This window comes from Elaeis guineensis, chromosome 2 (genome assembly GCF_000442705.2).
Source record: "Elaeis guineensis isolate ETL-2024a chromosome 2, EG11, whole genome shotgun sequence".
In the NCBI taxonomy this organism is placed as follows: Eukaryota; Viridiplantae; Streptophyta; class Magnoliopsida; order Arecales; family Arecaceae; genus Elaeis; species Elaeis guineensis.
In genome coordinates this window covers 82,481,072-82,502,627 of record NC_025994.2, presented here as the reverse complement: position 1 = coordinate 82,502,627, position 21,556 = coordinate 82,481,072, and the positions used below count along the sequence as shown (strand labels likewise).

The 21,556-nt window shown below is 36.7% G+C and overlaps 1 protein-coding gene across 5 annotated transcripts; it reads right to left on the bottom strand.

Annotated features, from left to right (window-relative positions):
• Positions 1-3,517: 3,517 nt before the first annotated feature.
• On the bottom strand, positions 3,518-13,429 carry LOC105057388 (protein NETWORKED 1A). 5 transcript variants are annotated; one of them, XM_019853444.3, is made up of 7 exons: positions 12,902-13,429; positions 12,330-12,476; positions 12,147-12,218; positions 11,764-12,068; positions 7,710-9,487; positions 5,477-7,456; positions 3,518-4,990 (listed from the first exon to the last, which is right to left on the bottom strand). In XM_019853444.3, the coding sequence occupies exons 4-7, from the start codon at positions 11,864-11,866 to the stop codon at positions 3,872-3,874; spliced, it is 4,980 nt and encodes a 1,659-aa protein (XP_019709003.1). In that variant the 5' UTR covers positions 11,867-12,068; positions 12,147-12,218; positions 12,330-12,476; positions 12,902-13,429; the 3' UTR covers positions 3,518-3,871. The 5 variants fall into 5 exon arrangements, with proteins under 5 accessions (XP_019709003.1, XP_073108057.1, XP_019709001.1 ...); XM_073251956.1 differs by having other exon boundaries at positions 12,330-12,470; XM_019853442.3 differs by having other exon boundaries at positions 12,330-12,451.
• Between the last annotated feature and the right edge of the window lie 8,127 nt (positions 13,430-21,556).

The window sequence follows — 21,556 nt, the reverse complement described above, 5'->3', positions numbered from 1 at the left end:
ACCACTCAGCCACCAATCTATGAAACCTAATGACTGGCAGTTTTTGGTGGATAAAATAGAAAGAAAATTGGCAGGTTGGAAAAGAAACGTCCTTACTTTAGCTGGTGGACTTGTCCTCATAAACTCTGTGTTGAGAGCCATTGCAATTTTTCGGATGTCCACTTTACACGTTCCAACAGGTATCATCAAGAAAATAAATCAAATTTGCAGATGCTTCCTTTGGGGTGATCAGAAACCTTGTAGCAGAATCAAATTTCTTGCTCCTTGGAACCTGATTTCTTGTCCAAAAAAGCTGGGAGGATTAGGCATCATTAACCTACAACTTCAGAACTCTGCCTTACTCCTCAAATGGTGGGATCTTCTCCTTTCAGCTTCAGATAAGACATGGAAGACCCTCATTCTGAAAATATATTACTCCAGCACTGTGCCAACAACAGAATCCAAATACATTCTGCTCATCGCCTAACCCTTTCGGAGAAGTGTATTAAAGACATCATCGCTTCTGAAAGCTATCTCTTCTCAGGTGACTGAAAACGGGAAAAACACATTATTTTGGCATGAAATCTGGTTGGGTGATACAACATTTATTTCTATGTTCCCCACCCTTTACTGATTTGGAAAAAAGAAAAAATTGAGTGTAGCAAAGTTCATGGCACAAACTGATTGGCCAACTAACTTCAGATGGCCTCTTCCTGCCGCCGGCATTACAGAATACCAAAGCCTCCTGATCAGCTGAAATGAAATCCACCTCACACTCTGTTTCAAAATGTAACAAGTTCCTCATCCACGGTGGAGTCATCTTTCAATTCGGTATAATCATTTGGAATCTCCCAATACCAGAGAAATGTAAAATTTTTAATTGGCTCTGCTATCACAGTCAGGTTTTAACCTGGAAAAGTTTTGCAAAAAAAAATGAATGCAAGGTCCGAATATATGCTGCATTTGTGGATGCCATTCTGAATCTTCTGAACACATTTTTGTTATTCGAAGGCAACCTGGAACCAACTTTTCCCCTCCACCCTCTTCCGAATGAAAAGTTCATGAGTTCTGGTGCATTTGGAACGATACATTCACAAGAAAGCTTGAAAATCTTCTAGCACTTTAATTGCAATTGCTCTTTGGTGCATTTGGATCGAGCGTAACAACAGGATTTTTCTACGTGAAGCTCGTTGCCAGCCTGCTCTGAAGAACAAGATCATCTTCCTGCTAGGCGACCGGACGAGGAGCTTGGAAGATGTTTAGCTTGCCATGTTATACACTAAGCTTTCCTCTTCAACGGGACAAGTTCTCATGCCAGCTCTACCCCACTGAAGACATTGATCCTATTACCTAGTTGTCCTCACTCCCGCTCTCTCACCCCTCAGCACAAATCCATCAACCACAATTATGTTGCTCACCCACTACATAATCTTCTTGTACTCATTGTCTTACTATTTTATATATAATATAATAGATCCATGAGGGAAGTGTCTCAATAACTTCATTTTCATCAAAAAAGATAGTGTTTAACCTGGATTTCATTTTCAGTATATCTTTTTTCAGCTATCTTTTGATATCTGATTATTAGTTTAACAATTATACGGACGATGTTTTGGTGGTCATTTCTTGTATCTGGTTTGAGTGCTTCCCACCACCACCAACCCCACAATTAATTGTACCGTTAGCTTCCAACAGTGCTAAAAATTTCAATATATAGCATGCCATTTTTTCTTAATCTGATGTCGAGTGAGCATTATTACCATTTTTATCGAAAGATTAGTTATTCTCATGTTATCTCGTTGTTGACTTCATTATAGTTAGCAGGGTATGATAGCTAGTTATTAGCAAATGGCATGAAAATTGCTTGTCTAGGGTATTTGGAACTTTGGAGATGTCTTTTTTGCTGAGGTCTGGATAGAGTAGAACCAAGAAGGCTGGCGAGAGCTGGGAGAGCCACAAGGTTATATCCTATGACAAAAGAACTAATCCGTAGACCTCTCCATGCTGCTTGATTTGATGCTGCCTTTGGGAACCTTTGAAAGGTTAATCTTGAGGTGTGAATGTTGCCAGAAGTTTGAGGAAGCTGCTGCCTGTTCAGTCTTTTGAATGGCTAAGTGGGCAACTGAATTGGTATGAGCCTACTTGCTTGTATACTCAGTGATCATTGTCAATGGTGACTTTAGTTGATGCTGGAAAGGTGGCACGGTGAATCAAGATCTACTCAATTGATGATGGCAATTCTGCCTCTGACCCGAACACTAAATGAGTGAACTACCACATCTAATTCATGGAAGAACTACAACATCTGACTAACGCAAACAGCGGCTCTTACCATTTCAGTCGTCTGACACTTGGATTCAGTGGCAAAACCTGACATCAAATGTTGGAAGGATAAAATAATAATTTATTAAATAAAATATTTCATAATAAATAATAAAATAAAAATATATATATCTAAAAATATTACAAAAATATCAATAAATATTTAATTTTATGTATAAACAAAGATAAGTAAAAAATATTGTCTTATGTTATCTACAAAATGATTTTGATTGTGTAAAAATCTTAATAATCTCTTCTATATTAAAGGTTGAAGAATAAATAAAGAATTAAAGAATAAATAAATAACTATTTTTTTTAAAAAAATTTATTATTTTTAATAAAAAATTAATATATAAATTAATTATATGATTTTTTTTTTTAATTGATGGGTTCGTAATATATGTAAGACTAAAATATTGAAAGGACTATCGTGTATATATATATATATATATATATATATACAAAATATATAGATAATAAATAGTTTAAAATTTTTTGAGAGGATAGTAACCCCCCTGGTCCCTCTTACGCTCCATCAATGCTTGGATTCTAACTCGGCAATCTGCTTGTCAATTATATTATCATCTAGTCTATTTTCGTGGTCCTTGTGATTTGTTTTACTTGGAGGTGAACCGCCTTCGTGTACCTTGAACGAGCCACTGATCAACCACTTAACCCACCACCTCCAAACTTAGAAGTGGTCTATCCAGGTATTTACATGCACATATGTGCATCTAATGCGGTGCAAGCTCAGAAAATGATGCTGGATTGATGAGATGGTTTTGAGGAAGCAAGAACAGCAAAGAGGACACTCAAGAGTTGGTCATTTTATGAACAGGAGCTTGGTACCAAGATAATTAGAAACCTTTGCATGATCAGATTTTCTACATGTCTGTGTGAAAAGATTATGACTTCTTTCTTCTTGTTGAAACAAGACACTGGAACCATGAATCAGCCCAGATACAACTCTGCTTGGAATACATGTGCCGTCATAATTTTTCCCTACCATCTGACAGTGGAATTATCTATCTTCTACCAAAACAGTTTCCTGGCAAGAGAGGTGGATTTAGTCATACAAAACAAGCAAATGCAGCAACTGATAAGTCTTGTTTCAATCTACAATTTGATACAAATAACATTCTCAAATTATGTCGATGTCATGGCAAGGAAGATTTACCAATACCATAAATAGGAGCTGTGGGCAAGAAGCAGAAGCTTGCATAACAATTTAGGTAGCTCTTGATAAGCATCTCTGGCAAATTACAAAGCTGACATGTAGTTGGAACGAGCGTTAGTATGGTGTTTTTGTAGAGAATTCCATATTTAAAATAAAGAATGCACATAGGCATTCACATGAATGCATGTGTGCAACCCAAATGGCTCATATAGATCAGGCCCACATTAAATTCTCCTTGCTAAATCAGAACTACTTATTTACGTAATCTCAAATGAAAACTTCTCTTACAAAGTTAGACAATATAGAGATAATTTACTGCATTCATGAAGCTTCTCAATAGTATGCTCGCATGAACCTTCTCTTCTGTCAAAGCTGCAAGCAGTAGGAAAAGAACTAGTCATCCTTTGGTTTAGGCCTGAGGCAGCCACAAGTAGGGGCTTTCTTCTGTCTACGGCTGTTTCTCTTTCCATAAAGATAGTCCCGCAAATAGATTTTTGATCTTTTTCGTGCAGCTCTTGTTCCCTTATTTGCATGTTCTTCCTCAAGTTTCAGCAGCATGTACTGGATTTTTTGCAGCTCCAGTTCCAACTTTCCAATCTTTTCTGACACCCTCCGTGCCCGTTCTGAGATTATCTTTTGGCTTGTGCTCCCCATCTCTACATTGTCCTCAAGCAGATTGTCAGAGGATGAGATGAAGTCTCTAGCCTTCTTTGTCAACTTGCTGTTGGTATCAATCAACTGCGAGATGATTCCCTCAGCCTCCTTCAACTGTGCTTTGACTGTATCAAATTCAAAACCTCTAGGTTTAGTAACCTCTTCAGATGTTCCCATATTTGCTTTCAGTTCCTGTACACTTGCTTGAAGGACCAACAGCCTCTGAGCATCAGAAGAAAGCCTTTCAATGACCCTTCTGTTCCATTCTTGATGGGTTTCTATCATAACTTTTTCGGGTAGTTCCAGCTTGTCGATGCCCAACTCCTTTTCATCCAGCAGTTCATAAATAGGTTGCTTGCCCTTTCCTTCCTCCATTGCTTTCATCCGGTGGTACTTTAAATCACGCCCCGTAGTTCCTGATGGAGTTATCTCAATGAGTTTGTTGGGATCCCTTCTCGCTGTTCTCCATAATTCAAGCGTCTGATCATTAGATTTGGCATTTCCCATCTTTCTTAGCCCGTATGAACCAACACTATTTCCATATCGTGAAGAATTTGAAACAAGATCAAGTTGTATATCCTTCATCTTCTGCTCATGCTTCACTTTAGCGATTTCATCATCTGAATTTTCCTTTGATTTTAAGCCTTCAATTTCTTTCCTTGCAGCTTCCATACTAGAATCTGAGTCAAACCTTTCCTGCCCTAAAAGTCTTCCAGTATCCATGACCTTCTTCTGAAGTGCTTCAACTTTGGCATGCAATTGTTGCAACTTCAGAATTCCTGTCAGATCTATGGCACCATGATCTTTGATAGGTTGTTGTCTGCTCTTCTTACTCTGGAGGGGCACCAAAGGAACTTCCTGGAAAAAAGATACACAAATTGCTTCTTTAGAAATCATTACTTCAATCAGCTCAATCCTATTATTGGAAAGAAGATACATAGATTGTTCCTTTAGAAAACATTACTTCAATCAGCTCGATTCTGTTATTGGAGAAAAGATACATAAATTATTACTTGAGAAATCATTAATGTTTTCTATTAATGTTTATTGTAAAAAAGGATGCATAGATTATATTAATGTTTTCTTTCTTTATGAGAACATATAGCAGTACTTAAAGATGCACTCCAGACATAACCAAGTCAAGCCAGACCATTAAACATGACTCAGGAATAATATCCATGAGCTAATAAATGAAACAAATGTGTTATGAGTTGAATTCCTATGTATTAGGGGTAAGAGAGTGGAAAAATTTTAGTTAACACAAATTTGTGAAATAAATTGCAGTACAAATATGAAAAACAAGATGAGTCTTCACTTTATTGCTGATTATGGTGTAAAAATTACCTTTATTTCTTGCTTTTCTGATGAACTAGGATTGGGCAGCGCAATAATGCACTCTTCCAGCAAGGCAACATCACCCCACAAAGACATGATAAGAGGAACGTATGCAGTCAAGTGTGACTTAAGTTCTCTGTTTTCTCTTTCCTGAGCCTTCAGTTTTTCCTTCAACTCATCCACATACACATTTCTTAGAGTGATTTCCTCATTCAGCACTTCCCTTTGTACCATAGCACTTATCTCAAGGCTATCGCATTTTGCTGTTAGTTCAAGTACTTTTTCTTCACAGAGTGCTGCATTGATGGTGGTAGATTGAATTTCAGCTAATAATGTTGCAATTTCTTCCTCAAAGGACTTGACCTCATCTCTCCCTCTTGGCAGTTCAGAAGTCAGATACTGTTCTCTGCTTCTAAGCTCTCCAACCTCTCTCTGCAATTTGTCAAGTTCTCCTTTCAACATCTCATTGACCTGATGAAGACTGGCAATTTCATTTTTCTTATGGGCATAATCTTCCGACAAGGTGAATATCTTCTTCTCTAACTCTTCTCTTACCACCTTATCCTTAATGATATCTAGCTTAAGGCCCTCAATACTTCGACATAATTCTACTGTCACATCTTGTGCTTGTTGGATCTTTTGATTTGCTTGTAACAGCTCTGTGTCTTTCTGTATTAGAAGGTTCTTTCCTGTATCAATTTGTTGGTTCAGTTGTATGCAGACATGTTTCGATGCATCAAGATCATTCTCAAGCATCACCAAACGCCTTCTGCACTCTTCCAGATTAACAACCAAGTCCTTAAGACACGTGTTTTGAACTTCTAGCTCACCCAGTTTTACAACCATTAGTCTGTTCGTGAGGACAAGCTCATCTCTAGCCTCATGAAGAGAGTCCACATCATTTTTCAATAATTGTAGCTCTAATGCTTTCTCAGCAATAAATCTTCTGAAGATCAGGCAAAGAAATTCTAGGGCCATGGCCTCTTCAAGGACAATGCTGTTTTCCTCTTCCAATGTGTTCTCTTTTACTCTCGAGTCATCAAGTGTCTTTGACAAGAAGCAATTTTCTTCTAGCAACCTACTGATCTCACTTTGCAACGAGTGACGAACCTCCAGAAAATCTGATAACCGTCCATAAAGAATCTCTGTTTCAGCCTCGAGTGCTTCTTGTCTTTGATTACCTGATTGCATATCCTGCCTCAACTTTTCATTCATCTCAAAGAGTTCATGCCTTTTGCCATGCAGCAGTAACAGTTCCTCGGTCCTTAATTTAGATTCTTGCTCGAGAACCTTCTGATCTGATCTCAGATCTACCATGTGCTTTCCAAACTGTTCCAGAAGGCCAAAAATAACTGACTTCTCAGAAAGCAGATGCTGCTTTTCATCCTTGGCCTCTGAAATAGATTTCAGCAAGCATCTAATTTGATGCAAAATAAGCTGCAAAAGTAATTCATCTTTGATACCATCCAAAGACCAATCCTCCTCAACTATTAGAGTTTTCAATATGAGACGAACACCATCCCTCAGCTTCTCATAATGCAGTGACAGAGATTTTATATTTTTCTCTTGAATGTGGCGATCCTGCTCGAGCTGCAAAATCAAATTTCCTGCATGCCTTGATGTCTCCTGATGTTTCTGACAAACTTTTGAAAGAACCATATTTTGTTCTTTCATATCACGCAAGCATCTCTGCAAGATGAAGATCTCAATTTGGGCATTTAAAAGTTTATGCTGTTCCTCTTCAAGCTCCTCCTCCCTATGCTGAATTTCTTCTTGTAGGCAAAAAGTCTTGCACTCTAAAGTACTCAGCTGACTCTTGTTGGACTGGATAACAGTTTGATGCTCTTCCTTTTCTAGTTTCAATAACTCCTTTAGCTCCATGATCTGATGAAGTGCCAAATCTTTCTCCCTCTCTATATTCAAGTATTTGTTTTCTAATTCTGCATACTTATCTTCCAAGTTTTCCAGACTCTCACTGATGCTTTCCACCTGATGCACAAACATTTGTCAGGATTTATCACCAAGTAGACATTAAAAAAAAGGAAGAATACCAGGACAACACATATGATGATTTTTTTTTCTTTTTTTTTTTTGGGGAAAAGGACCATGTAATAATCAATGGGTTAAAATACGGAATTCAGAAGAAAAAATAAACATCCAGTTTCCATTCAAATGGGCTAAATGACATGGATGGATGAAGAGACTGAAGGAAAGATGGAGGAAAAGTCCTTCAAACATCTACCTGAGACACGAGACCAAGCTTTTGAGCAAGAAGATTGGAATTTTGATCATGAAGAGACTGACAGTATTTCCCAAGGCCTTCCAGCTTTCCTCTCAGATCTTCAAGTTCGATGTTCAGATCAGATAGGGAGTTCTCTAAGAATGTATTTTTCGTCAAAAGCTTCTCCATATTCTGAGCAATAGCCTCTACATGGGAGACCAACACAGCCTTTTCAGATAGATGGATGGAAATCTTGCCACGGAAATATTCACAGGAGTCTTCCAATGTCTTTATCTTCTCTCTTAATCTTACTAACTCGATATTTGCATTTGAAAGAGAGGTTTCCAAAAGAGCATTCTTCTCCGACACTTCCTCCATTTTTTGTAGGTTCTGCGAGTGAGCAGCTTTTTCATCTGCATGTTTCTTAATGATCTCCTTTAATTCATCATTTCCATCTTTCAACTCCTTAACTAATAGCTGAAGGGACCCTACATTTAAATTCACTCCTTGTATTTGCTCCATTAGTGCAAAATGTCTCTGTTCTAGATCATTTCTATCTTCTTTTAGATGAGAGAGCTCTTCCTGAAGAAGTTTGTTTTCCTCCACATGCAGACCTACTTCATCTTCAAGTTTCACTATTGAATCTTTTAAGAAAATTATCTCATCCTGCAGATTGATTATCTTTAAAGCAGAAGAAAGGTTTTGTTCATTCAGTCTACCATTCTCCTCCTTAATCTTCCATAGTTCTTCTGAGCTCACTTTGCTTGGTTCGATGTCCTTCAGCTTTTCAATTCCATTTTGAATTTGCACTGCCAAAAGCCTCATCTCTTCTTGAGATTCAGTATGGAGCTTCTCCAAAGCTTTTCGAGCCATTTCAGCCTGCACTTTTTTTTGTTTTTCATCATTTATGGAAATTTGGAGTTTCTCCAGCTCTTCTTGCTTGACATTAAGTTCTTCCTGTTGCTCTTTTTCTCTCTGCCTAAGAGCCTCCAGTTCCAACTGTAGCGATTGATTTACTTTCTCCAGCAGAAGGCATTTCTCCTGTGCAACATTCAGATTCTTAGCTCCCACTAACATCTCATCATTAAGCTTTGTAATGTCTTCTTGGGTTTGAGAGATTTCCATCTCCAAGTTAGCTATCCTTTCCACAGATTGCTGATATTGAAGAAGGGCAGCTTCCTTTTCAGATTTTGCTTCAGAGATGGTGTCTTTTAGGCTTTGTGCTTCAGTTTCAGCTCTGCCGGCACGGACTGACTCTGATGTAATTTGGCTCTTAAGATCTTGATTTTCTGTCAGTAACCGGGAAATTTCTTTTTTCAGTAGCTTATATTCTGACCCTTTTCCTTGTTCCCCATGGAAATTCAAGCCTTGTCTTACCCTCTCCTTAGTGGTATTTGGATAGGTAGTCTCCTCTCCAACTGCTAATAGCTCATTCAACTGTGAGGGCTCACTCAGTGCATCCTTCTGTAAGTCATCAGGGTTGAACAATTCATGAATGGGTGGAGGCATCTCAAAAGAATAAGGATCCTCCTCCATGGCAGAAGATCCAGGTGGAGGCTCATCAGTCAACACTAATGGGATTTGGTTGGGGAATGCTTCTGCCATTGTTCGATGAGCCTGGCGAAGTGCTCCAGTTGCATGATCATATCTTTCTGCTAAAGCGCGGTATGCTCGGTAAAATTCCTCCACCAATTTCATAATCTCAGGGCGTTTCCTATAGAACATTTCTGCTCTTTTTGCAAAGGAATCCGCATCTTCTTCTATGAGCTTGATCATTTCTTTGATCTTGCTGTCCATGTCTGTCCAGGTAAATAAGTGCATAATCTTAGTGAAAATATATAAAGATGCAAAAACATTGCATAACCAAATATGTTATAGGACAGGAGAAAAAGGAGGGAAGCTAAGACAAGTTTTTAATACTAAATCAAAAAAAAGTGCACAAATACACTGTTGCTAACATGAATTATGAAGAAGAGAAGACTAAAGTGAAAATGCCAAGCAATAACAATGAAAGGAGTAGACTCTAAATAATTAATCAACTGACATCTATGTGCAAGCCTTTGGAGAAAAGCTTCAACAATGAAAATCTCCTTAAACATCCTCTTTCAAACTTTTGCATCAATTTTTTTTTTTTAAAAAAACATAAATCCTCCTTCAAACTTGTCACTAAGAATGTATCGTTTTATTATGAGCTTAAACAAAATTCTAAGACCTTCTGGATGATGAAAAGTAGAAGAAACCCATGTGCATGCATTGATGATATCAATTAAGAAAGCATACTACAATAGATAGCAAACTACGGCTGAAGCAACAAGGATTGGCAACAAGTAACATTCTTATCTGCACTACTTTTATCTGTCTCATCAGGTAAGCTATGGATTATAGACTGCTCTAAGTGTGCCGGGCTATTCAATTAACAACTGCTAGCAGCCAGCCAAAGATTGTACAACCATTATAAAACCTGTCCATGGCACATATCTTTGGCCTTGGTTGAACATTCTGTATCATCATGGTGAAATATGGCAATAAGTTTGTGCTGCTAAACATGAGATGAGACAAACAGCATAGAGGGGAAAACCAAGGCAGCATCATTCTGTGTGTAAAATCTATCTTTTTAACATTTCAGCACGGTCTATGCCCAGCATATTTTGCCAAGATAGAAGCTAAATAGCAATATCATACTTTACATTCCTAGGTTTTAATTGATTTACTTGATCCTAGTTTTATTTTTTTCACAAACATTCCACAGTGCTTCTCTAGCTGTGGCTGCCTGCTTGCTGATATAGCTAAATGGTGTCAGGTCCACTCTTCGTTCATCTCTCCAAGGACATGGAAATGACTAAACAGATTCAATTTTGTAAAACCTAGTTAATTAATCTTGAAAAGTAAAAAAGACGTGGTACTTAATGTCCACATTATTTCTAGAGACATGCACGCACGCACAAGATGTCTATAGATAAATTTGTGCCAGTTGTTATATATGTATTATTTTTAGAAGCATTAAAGGAAGCTGAAATATGGAAGAAGAGCAAGTATAGAATTCTACCAAATCTCAACTAGTAGTATTTTCTTAGCAAGTTCAACTAATTACAAGTTTCTTCTTAACCAGTAAATGTTGATCGTGTAATGAGCATGCAGAAAATACTGACAGGAAGGGTCCATTCTGTGCAATTTTACCCTTAAAAGGAAAAGTCAGGTTCCCTAGCTTCATTAACTTTATATAAGGAGGAAGGAACAGGCTAATTAAACTTCCCATTAACCAAAACAAACAGGGTATAGAAAGTTATTCAGCTGCTGTAAGAATCAGTAAATGATGACCCCATAGGGGGACTCCCAGCAAGCTACTAAGCTTTACGCATTAACATGACATGTAAAGGACAAGCTTTATCCCATCCATTTGGGTCAAACTCACAACTAAACACTATCTGATGAGAGGTACGAAGAATCAATAGTTCACAGTCTTAAGATGAAATGTATTCTCACACTAAGGGTGCCAATTTGTTCAGTTGACAAAGTCAATGAGGGCTAATACTGGTGTCCTGGTCCAAATCCCTCACCTAGTTTCAGGCAAGCTTCCACCTGTCCTAGTGTGTGTGTGAGAGAGAGAGAGAGAGGGTGATGTTACTCTCAGAATCAACACAAAAAAGGGGTCAAATGTACTTTTCCAGCACTTCAGTTATTACATCTGAATATATGCAGACTCATGGTAATTATTCAACATCTGCCTTCATTTAAAAACTCATTCAGTGCAAGAATTATACTTTTGGACTCTTCATCCAAGTTTCCCTGTCACTGAACAAACTCACAATGTTGTTCTCTGTTGTCTACTGGATTTGAATCTCTTAATAGTTTTGTTCCTCAACTGTAAAACAAATGCATTTGTTCAATTTATAACTGAAAGCATTCTATAGTAATCTGATTGTGAAAGGGAACTCAGCCTTGAGTTTGACAAGTAGAATCACTCTGGCAGTTATGCTTACAGTACAATGTTTAGGTTTAGTAAAACCTTTCTCCACTGCAACTTATTTGTGGTATCAAATGGTAACAAAACAACCATACAGTGAAAAGTGCATACCTGCAAGGTTTTCCTGGAGCCATTTAGAATTCTTTGGGCTGATATGACTAGCCCACCACCATGAATACAAGCACCTGGATTCACCACGTGGCGATGTTTCCATGACTCCAAGCAAACAAGCCAATGCTAACTGTTCTAATCTTGAAAGCTTCAATCTTTTCACCAATATAAAACCCTAGGTAACAGATTCAAACCAGGAGTAAAACATATTTGCCAAACACAATGCATAAAGCCACTCAACTCAATGAATGCCAACAAAATATATGTGAAGCCTTGTGTTCCCAATTTGATGAATTCCAAACCACCTATAAAGCAATGCAAATGGGATCAGGTTTGGCAATGCAAAAGTAGATATAGAACTCTCAATGCAGCATAAGGAATACCTCATTGGGGTAGCAAAGAGTAAAGAACCCAATTAGTTACTTGAATATTCGCTTGCTTGCACCAAAAATCACCTGATCAACGGCAATCACATAAGAAAACAAGAAGTAGGTAACTGTAGAGTAATGTTAAAGGTATCAATAGAAGATAGAGGAAAGATAAAGAAAATCAAATTTTTTCCCCACCTCCACATCAAGAAGCAGAAACAAAAGTTTCCTTTGAAGAAAGCAAACCAAGACTCCACCTTCAACAGCAGCTCAAATAATTTCAGTAACCACATCATGATACATTCAAAAACCCAGTAACCCTGAGACCGCATCCAACATCTACAACTAGGTTTCAATCAAAACATGGAACAAATGATCAATCGAAGAATAGAAGCTCAACCGAAGAAGAAATGGACACGGACAGACAACAATTACGGTTAGGGATCCAAAACGCAGGACAAAGTTCCCGAAAATCCTTCTTTCTGTAGCAACAAGATTCCATGATCCACGGAAACCAAAACCAAGACACCAGAAAGCCAACTGACTCAGTGTTAGGAATGGAAGAAAGAACAGAAAAACATAATCTAAGACACTAAATCCCTGTCGAAACATTATAACTACTCAATCTAAGGCACCGAAAATGAAACAAACATAGAAGCGCACAAGAAACGATATCTCCGCAACTGGATTTCCATCAAAACATAGAAAAAAAACACAACCAAGACATGTAAAAGAAAAAAAAAAAATCTTTTTGAAGAATAAGACCATACCGTGGAAAAGATCGAATCTTTCTTCACCAAGCAGCTGTACCTAAAGATCCAGCCGCTTTTCCATCCACTCTCAACCCATCCCTGTAGCCAAAAAAACGCACTCTCTCTCTCTCTCTCTCTGAGTGAAGATTCTTCTTATTTTTAATACCTCCCCAGTTTCTGCTGTACTGGCAAGAGGAAAGCAAAGGCAAACAAAACAGAACACAGGAAAAGAAGAATAAAGAGAATAAAAAAGACAAAGCAGCGAGGTGGATGCGTCAAAAGGAAAGAAAATACTGTGGGAATTATAATTCCGGGTGCCAAAATTGGTATATTTGTTGGAATTGAGATCGTAATTGGAGAAATTCCAGACGGTAACGGCTCCGAATAATACAGTGAATAAGGAAACGCATAACCACCAACTCCGGCAATCCGGTTTGCACTGAATCTTTACTATAATATTGTCATTAAATTATTCTAACAAGAAAAAAAATGGACTCATTGAATTGTTATATGCATTGAGGTTAGTCCATCTACACTGCATGCGGCGCCCTCGCTGTCTTTTGTCACTACATCCTAAGTAGGAAATAAGAAACTGTGAGTGTGTTGGTTGCGGTGGTGTTTTTTTAACTTTGAGCCTTGAAGTTTCCTTCCTATCTTAATAATTTTCTAAGGGATAGAGTACTTTATTAATTTGTAAGAATGTGATTAACGATCGGTAGGTGATTAACGCTAAAATGCATCACCAAGTCATACAAAAAGCTTTTCATTATGATATGGAATTGACGGATTGATATGATTCATGAGGGGTTGGCAAAGTACAGATCCTTTGTCGTGTCGGCAAGAAATTTTTTTTTTTTGCGACCGACCGACGCTCAACATTTTTCATGCTGTCGAGATTCAACCATTTTGGGATGGCTGATTTCGATTGCTTATCTTAATGGATCAGGCTTTTGGATGAAACTTATGGAGTACTACTTAGTTTACTGTGGTGGTTTTATGTAATATGATGTGGTTTATCCTTTTCTAGGGGCCACGATCGCTAGATGGTGAAAAAGAAAAAAAAAAAAACAGATGAGAAATGACTAAAATGAGATATACTGCGACATGAATTACATATTGATCATAACAAGAATTATTTGGCAATGAATGTTATGATTTCTGACAATGTAGTTGCTTGATGAGAGGAAGTATGTCTTCATGCTTTTTGGCTTGCATGAATCAGTTGCATAAGAAAAACTGTCACGCAATTATCTTGTTTTGTCATGTAAACAGGTACATAATAATAAATTCTCCGGAGACAGACACATGAAAAATAAGAGGCATATTTAGAGACGATAAGTTCTGTCTACACTGTCATAGATGTAGATGGAGAATACTTTCTTGATGTCATCCAAGGTGGTAAAAAAAAAAAAAAAAAAAAAAAAAAAAAAAAGGCATATTGATTCATCATCTAGGCTCGCAACTGGAGATTAATAAAGCATTTGCATAATTTATGAATTAGATAACACATATTTGTGGTATGTTTATTATAATTTCATGATCGACCACTTTTATTATATTAATGTCCATATATTGCGAACTTATTTTCTTACTTTCTCTTGAAAATATCACTTAAAAAATAAAATTGTTTTTAGACTCTGCCTTCTATATATATTATAATATTCACAGATAACCATAGGATACTGCTCTGGTCGAGGGGTCATAATCTCCAAAGTTTGCCAAGAATCGGTTGATCTTGACCGTCCAACCAAGTCTCTTCACCAGTGCTCCTTAGTGAAGAAGAAAGCGTGGTCAAGGATAGCTTACCGTCACCTGCTGTCCCTGTCCCCCAACCATTTTCTTTGTGATGCGTGGCTTCAACGCCATTTTCCAGTAGATCAGAGTTATTTAGGTACGCGACGGATGACACATGGTAATATATTGATTTGTGAGCCTGGGACTAATCACAAATCGTGTCTATTTCAAACAGGTTAGATGGATGCGAATACCGGCGGTAGACCTAGGGCTAAATTGGGTCTTGAAGTGGAAAATTTTGATGCTTTCTTTTTTTGGTCATTGTGAGGGAAATAAAAGAATGTGTGGCTTGGATAATTTTTTTTTTATTGATTGCGAGGGAAAATATAAAGATAATACCGGAAAGATTTTTGTTTTTTTTAATGATTAGCAAGGAAACCGGTGAATTATTGATGGTGATCATAAGGTCCCTAAGTATGATGCTTCCATCCTTTCTATCACACTCACCTAAGGGCGCAATTGTGTTAAATTGAGTCCGATGGCCAGAGGCACGAGCTTAAGCTTAACTCAATTTAAAGATTCAAAATTTGATTGAAGACCGATTGAGCCTTAATATCCAAACTTGATTTCAGATTTAATTTCGAGCATCGATCACATCAAAAAATATATTTAAATAAATATAACATAATATTATATTTTAAAATATTAAATTAATATAATATATATTATAAATAATATATATATATATATAAAGATAATAATTATACTCATAAATTTTTGAGCCAAATATTTTGTTACTTAAGTCCGGCTCCAAAAATTAGTCAAACTACTTAAGCTCAATAATAATCAGTCGAGTTGAACTTGGATCTAAATGAAGCTTAAGCAGCTCGCAAATTGTTAGATTTGTTTGCACCTCTACTTATCTTGTATGGGTATCAAAAAATTTAAATCCTCTATAGTCCTGCACCGGAGAAGGTCATCTCCTATTCATGAACGGTCAGCATGCTGATTGCGATACGTAGACAGGCACGGCATGGACATGCATCATGTGTAGGGATGGCAAAATTAACCAGACCCGATGGGTATACACCCTACCCGAACCCGATCAAACCCGAAAAATAGGGTTTGACTGGGTTTGGATAAAACCCAAAAACTATAGTACGGGTATGGATAGGGTATGGGTAGTGCTATTTTCTACCCGAACCCGATCCGAACCTATGGATATGGATAATATCCGAACCCATATCCGAATATATATATATATACATATCCGAATATATATACATATATATATACATATCCGAATATATATACATATATATATATATATATATATACATATATATATATATATATACATATATATATATATATATATACATATATATATATATATATACATATATATATATATATATATATATATATATATATATATATATATATATATATACATATCCGAATATATATATATATATACACACACACACACATATATGATCTCTCTCTCTTTCTCTCTCTCTCTCTCTCTATATATATATAATTATATATATGTATGTATGTATATGTATGCATGCATATATGTATGCATGTATGTATGTGTGTGTGTTAGAAGTGTGTATGTGCGTATGTATGTATGTATATATATATAATTGGTAATTCTATTTTTGATTGATAATATGCATAAAATTATTTTACTTTTTTTTGGTATAGAATGGATGGGTATGGGTTGGGTATGGGGTGGGTATGGATTGGGTATGGAGAAATGGGTTATCCACGGGTATCTTCGAACCCGTTGGGTATGGGGATGGGTATCTCTTTTCTTATCCGATTGGGTATCGGGTAGGATTTGGGTATAAGGTATTAAGTTCGGATTTGGAGATGGGTAGTATACTACCCGACCCAAACCCTATCCATTGCTATCCCTAATCATGTGTAACAAATTGCATTCACAACTATATAAACCCACTTTGATGCATCATGTGATTATACAGATTTGCAAACATATTGGAAGGTCTTTTATCTAGATTTTTGCATACGATAATTTTGAGAGAAAATAATAAAAAAAAAAGTAATAAGATACTTTTATCATGTGCTTCTTTTTTTAGAACCTCCTTTACAATGTTCACCAACAACCTGCTGGTCCGAGATTAGGCCTGCTGGCAGCTTTTCTTTCCCAGAAACTTTTGACATCGACTTGACTCCGATATTAAACCCACGATACTCCAGCTTGAGTTCAAATTCGGCCATCGGCCATACTTAAAAAAAAAATACTTAGATATAATATAATATAATATTTTAAAATATTAAATTAATATAATATATATTATAAATAAAAATTATATATATATATATATTTAAATTAATTATTTTATTATTTAAATTCGATTCAAAAAATTATTTAAACTATTCAAGTACAATAATAATCAATCAGTTGAGCTCCGACCTAAATGAAGCTTAAGCAGTTCATAATTGCATCTTTAGATACCAATAGATTTGGATCTTCCATAGTCCCAACTTGGATCGGAGAAGGTCTTCTTCCATTCACAGCCGTCTATGATCGGCATGCTGATTGCGATTAGAACACAAGCACAACAGGGACATGCATCATGTGTAACAAATTGCGTTCACAACTAGGTAAACCCACTTGAACTCATCATGGGATTATACAGATGTGCGAACATCTTAATTAGGAGGCCTTCTATCTAGTTATATGATAATTTTGAGAGAAAATAATAAGAAAACAAGTAGTAAGATGCCATCATTTGCCTTTTTTTTTCAGAACCCCCTTTACAATTTTCACCAACCACTTACTGGTCCGGGATCAGGCCTGCTGGTAGCTTTTCTTTCCCGGGAACTTTTGTTGGCTATGCCACTTTTCTCTCTTTTATAGACAGAAAGGAACCATTCCCCACCTACCACGTACCTCACGCTCGTACCAACCAGGTCGGAGCCTAGTCCCTTGGGCAGACCGAGACGCAGCACATGGAACCACAATTTGATGTAGTAGAGATCAGAGCAAGGGCCAACGCCCTTTGAAAACAAACCCCAGCCCCTTGCCTCAAGGGGTCATTCCATGTAAACCTAGGCGCGCTGGCGTCCAGCTATTTTTCGTCTCCAACTTTTTAATCATGGAATTGTCATTTTATTTCTTTTTCTCTACTCTCTTTTGCTCCATTTACTTCCAAGGTTCAGTTAACAATATGTCGGTTGTGATTTGGTTTATGCATGGTTTTTACTATATAAAAAACTGAAGAACCGTATAATTTAGATGATATTTGTTTCAAGCAAAATTTTGGTGTTGATAGGATGAACATAATGGCAGATGATTCAAATGATTTGACTGAATTTTGAGCTTTAGTAGGTGCACATTGCTATCTTTAATTTTACCAGACCATTGAAAATAAAGTTGCACAAATCTAAACTTTGATAATGACAATGCAAGCCACCAATCATAACTACTCGTTTCTATAGCAGTACATTGAGATGAGCTTTCGATGAATGAAACCCATAAAAATGAGTAGTTGCGAATGACTGTATGCACGATCATATGGTACATGTTGTATAGAATTAATCTGATTTCTCAAAGAGAAACAATCTATCTAATGGCAGAGTTCATTGAAGGTTAGAGGAAAAGAATTCAATTTTGCATCTCATCTTACACAACTCAATCCAAGGAGCTCTAATCCAAAATTTGCATATCAAAATTAATGAACCCTATCTGTAATATTATCAAGATATATATTATTTTGTCATAGGTTTCTGATATATGCTGATATGCAATTTTTGCAGCCATGCCCACATAAGTAGGTATAACTCAATTTCAGCTACATGCTTCCGCGGATGTGTCCACAGATGTGTGCATTTTCCCATCAATTTATTAAGCAAAGAGAGGAACTCCTCACCTTATTATTGTCATTTTTCCCAAGCATTCACAATCATTGTCATTTTCATGAACTTGTCAGAATCCTTTCCCCCTCCGTCCTTTGATAAACACCAACAATGCTATGCTCTACTAAACTGTCTTCTCCTATCCATTTGCTCCAAAACGATACAAAGCTTGGTGAATGTCCTAACCTTCTAATAATTGCAGTGCTTCCTCGTGAATCACACCTACACTCTTTCGTCTTATTTGATGGGAACAAAGCAGTGAACGGTAAATGGTGACGAGCATCGACTTTGGCATAGCATGGGGACAAACTCATCATGTCGTAGCCTAGCAGTATGAACTACAAGGAGAGATGCTACAAATAATTAGTTGTATGTCATCATCGGCCATCGACCTGGCATGATCAAATATTGGCTAAGGTACAACGGGACCAGCACCGACCAGATGATCTGATCACCTTGGGGAAAGTTATTCCTCTCCACCCTTTGTCTTCTAATGCTTCGTGAGTAGAAAATCTTTAATTGATGGACAGTCCCAAGTCGAGGATCCCATGCAAGCTTGTAATAATGCCTTTGGAATTATCGATGAGAGAAAAGACGTATATGTGCAGTCCGAAAGGAGAGAGCAAGCGTGATTGGAGCTGCCAAGAGATTAGGAAAAAAAAAAAAAGGATTCTGTGAGAATATTTTTGTCACTCCGTTGGAGGGAGGCCTCTTGCTCTCCTCCTGCTACCTTTTCACTGTGCCCACTGGCAAGTGGGCCGGGATATGGCATTCAATGGTCCCATGTTTTCAATCCCGAAAAATTCTTTATGCATCAGGAACGGTATAAAAAATTCAATATAAAATATACTATCTCATCCAATTCATCTATATAATTATGATTTTTCAACATCTGTGGATCATTTTTTTTATTTAAAAATTTTATATAATAAAATTTTTTTATTTTTTTTTAAAAAAATTATGATATTCTATAACGTAATATAATCCAAAATATCAGAATATAGTCAAAATATTATAATATAAAAAAATATTTTTATCTAACTATTTTTCAATACGCATTTAGTACCTCCAAATCGACTTTCTCGTTTGAAAATTTTAAATATCATAATATAAACATAAAATATCATAATTATGACATCCTGTACATATTATAGACGTAAAATATCGTAATATGGATATAAAATATCATAATTTTTTCAAAAAATAGAAATATTTTCATCATATAAAATTTTTAAATGAAAAAAATCAATCTGCAGGCATTAAATGTGCGTTGAAAAATGATGACTACGTGGATCAATCGAATGAGACGGTGCACTTCACGTCGGATTTTCTACACCACCCGCAGTGCACAAAGAATTTCGCTTCCAATCCTTGATGGAAGTTAGTTGGGTCCATTTGTGGAGATATTTGATGGTACAGTGGTCCATTGATGCATGACCTATGATCGTGCATCAAGATTTGTGGAAGAAGAATGTCACCTATGATGCACATGGACATTAGTTTCAAAAGTTGTACCTTCAAATAACTCAATGAGGGCTCAAAGTTGGACCACAAAATGGTCAATGGGTGTCATCCAACTCAGTTGTATCCTTGGTACGAATCTCTTGGCTGGAGAAAATTTGGCAAGGGGACCAGTTTACGTCGCCACCTAAAATCGCTAGCACAGCAGCTTGCATTATTGATATCTATTTCCATGGACTTCATTGAAAGTGGTGATATGCTTCCAATTAGAAATATAAGCTCGTCTCACCAGGGGGCTCCTTCAAGGAACCAGACACGCTCGTTCGACTCTCACGTAGGGCTGCTGCAAGCAATCCAAGCCAGATCAGAATATTGAATGAATCAACCAATAATGCCTTATTTATATTTGAATGGGTTAACAAATTGAACCTAGAGCTAATCTATTGCTATTCGGCTTAGGTGCACCCAAGTTGAGCCTTCAATTTGCTTTTCCATGAAGTTTATCGGTTTGGGTCGAGCCAGCAAAAACTAAGTGAAGCCGTGAGTAGTATGTATACATTGAGTTATATTGGTTACGCCTTATGGTGGCTTTCAGCTGGGGTTGTTGATGGTCCAAATCAAAAGCTCTCTTGGGCTTCATTCCACGTTGCACTCCAACTTGATCGAAGCCTAGACAATTATAATCTATTTGACCTACAGCCGGAGCCAGAATTAGAATTGAAATCAAAGTGAGTTGGAATCAGAATTAAAATAGCTATATCTATCGGTGCATTTGGTTTATTACCAAAATTAAAATTAAAAATTTTAATAATAAAAGAAAATAATGATTGGATTTTGAGAAACTGAGACATTCATATTCAGCTGTAATCAAATTGAAATGAAACTCCTCTCAACCAAATGGTTGGAATAGGAATTACTCTCTATCATTTATCATTTAGAGTTCAACCTTCCCTAATCAAATATACTCTTAATCCTTAAAAATAAAGGGACAATATAGTCTATTTTGAAAGGTGAGTCTCCCAAGTACCTAGGATTCATAGGGATATTTTTTTCTCTAACACCTGCAGATAAAATAACTGTAGGCCCCTCACGTCTGCTCGTCTGCCTAGAGTATACCCAAAAAAGACATATAGGCTTGGCCCACTAACAATTTTAGTGGAATCTGTCAAATAATATAAACCTTTTCTTTCCCCTACTTTGATCATACTGTCATCTTTTTCTTTCTTCCTCTATTTGTTCATCATTTTTTCTCTTACAATACTAGAATGACGAATATGTGGAAATATACAACATCGAAGGGAGCATCTTGGTCCGATTTAGTCTCTGTTTCTCTCTAACTTTTTGGCCACGTTACTTTACATATCCCGGATGGTTTTCCTTGGCCACCGTTTCTTTACATGGTTTTCAATAATGTGCTATTCTTAGCATCACTAAATCAGTTGATAGAGAGGCTATAAACAAATGTAGATTAGGGTTCTAGAATGAGAGAGGTTCCATATTTTTTTCCCGTTTGCAAATATAATCTTGGTTAATCAATTTTACTCATTATAATTTTGTTTTAAAAAAAAAATCAGGCCCACTGGATCA

Bases quoted from the DNA above. Each gene is read 5' to 3' on its own strand.
- LOC105057388 (XM_019853444.3), bottom strand. From the start codon at position 11,866: ATGGAAACATCGCCACGTGGTGAATCCAGGTGCTTGTATTCATGGTGG. The intron at 7,457-7,709 runs GTAGATGTTTGA...TTTGTGCATCAG, and splicing joins AGCTTGGTCTCGTGTCTCAG to GTGGAAAGCATCAGTGAGAG. The intron at 4,991-5,476 runs GTAATTTTTACA...TCTTTTTTCCAG, and splicing joins CAGAAAAGCAAGAAATAAAG to GAAGTTCCTTTGGTGCCCCT.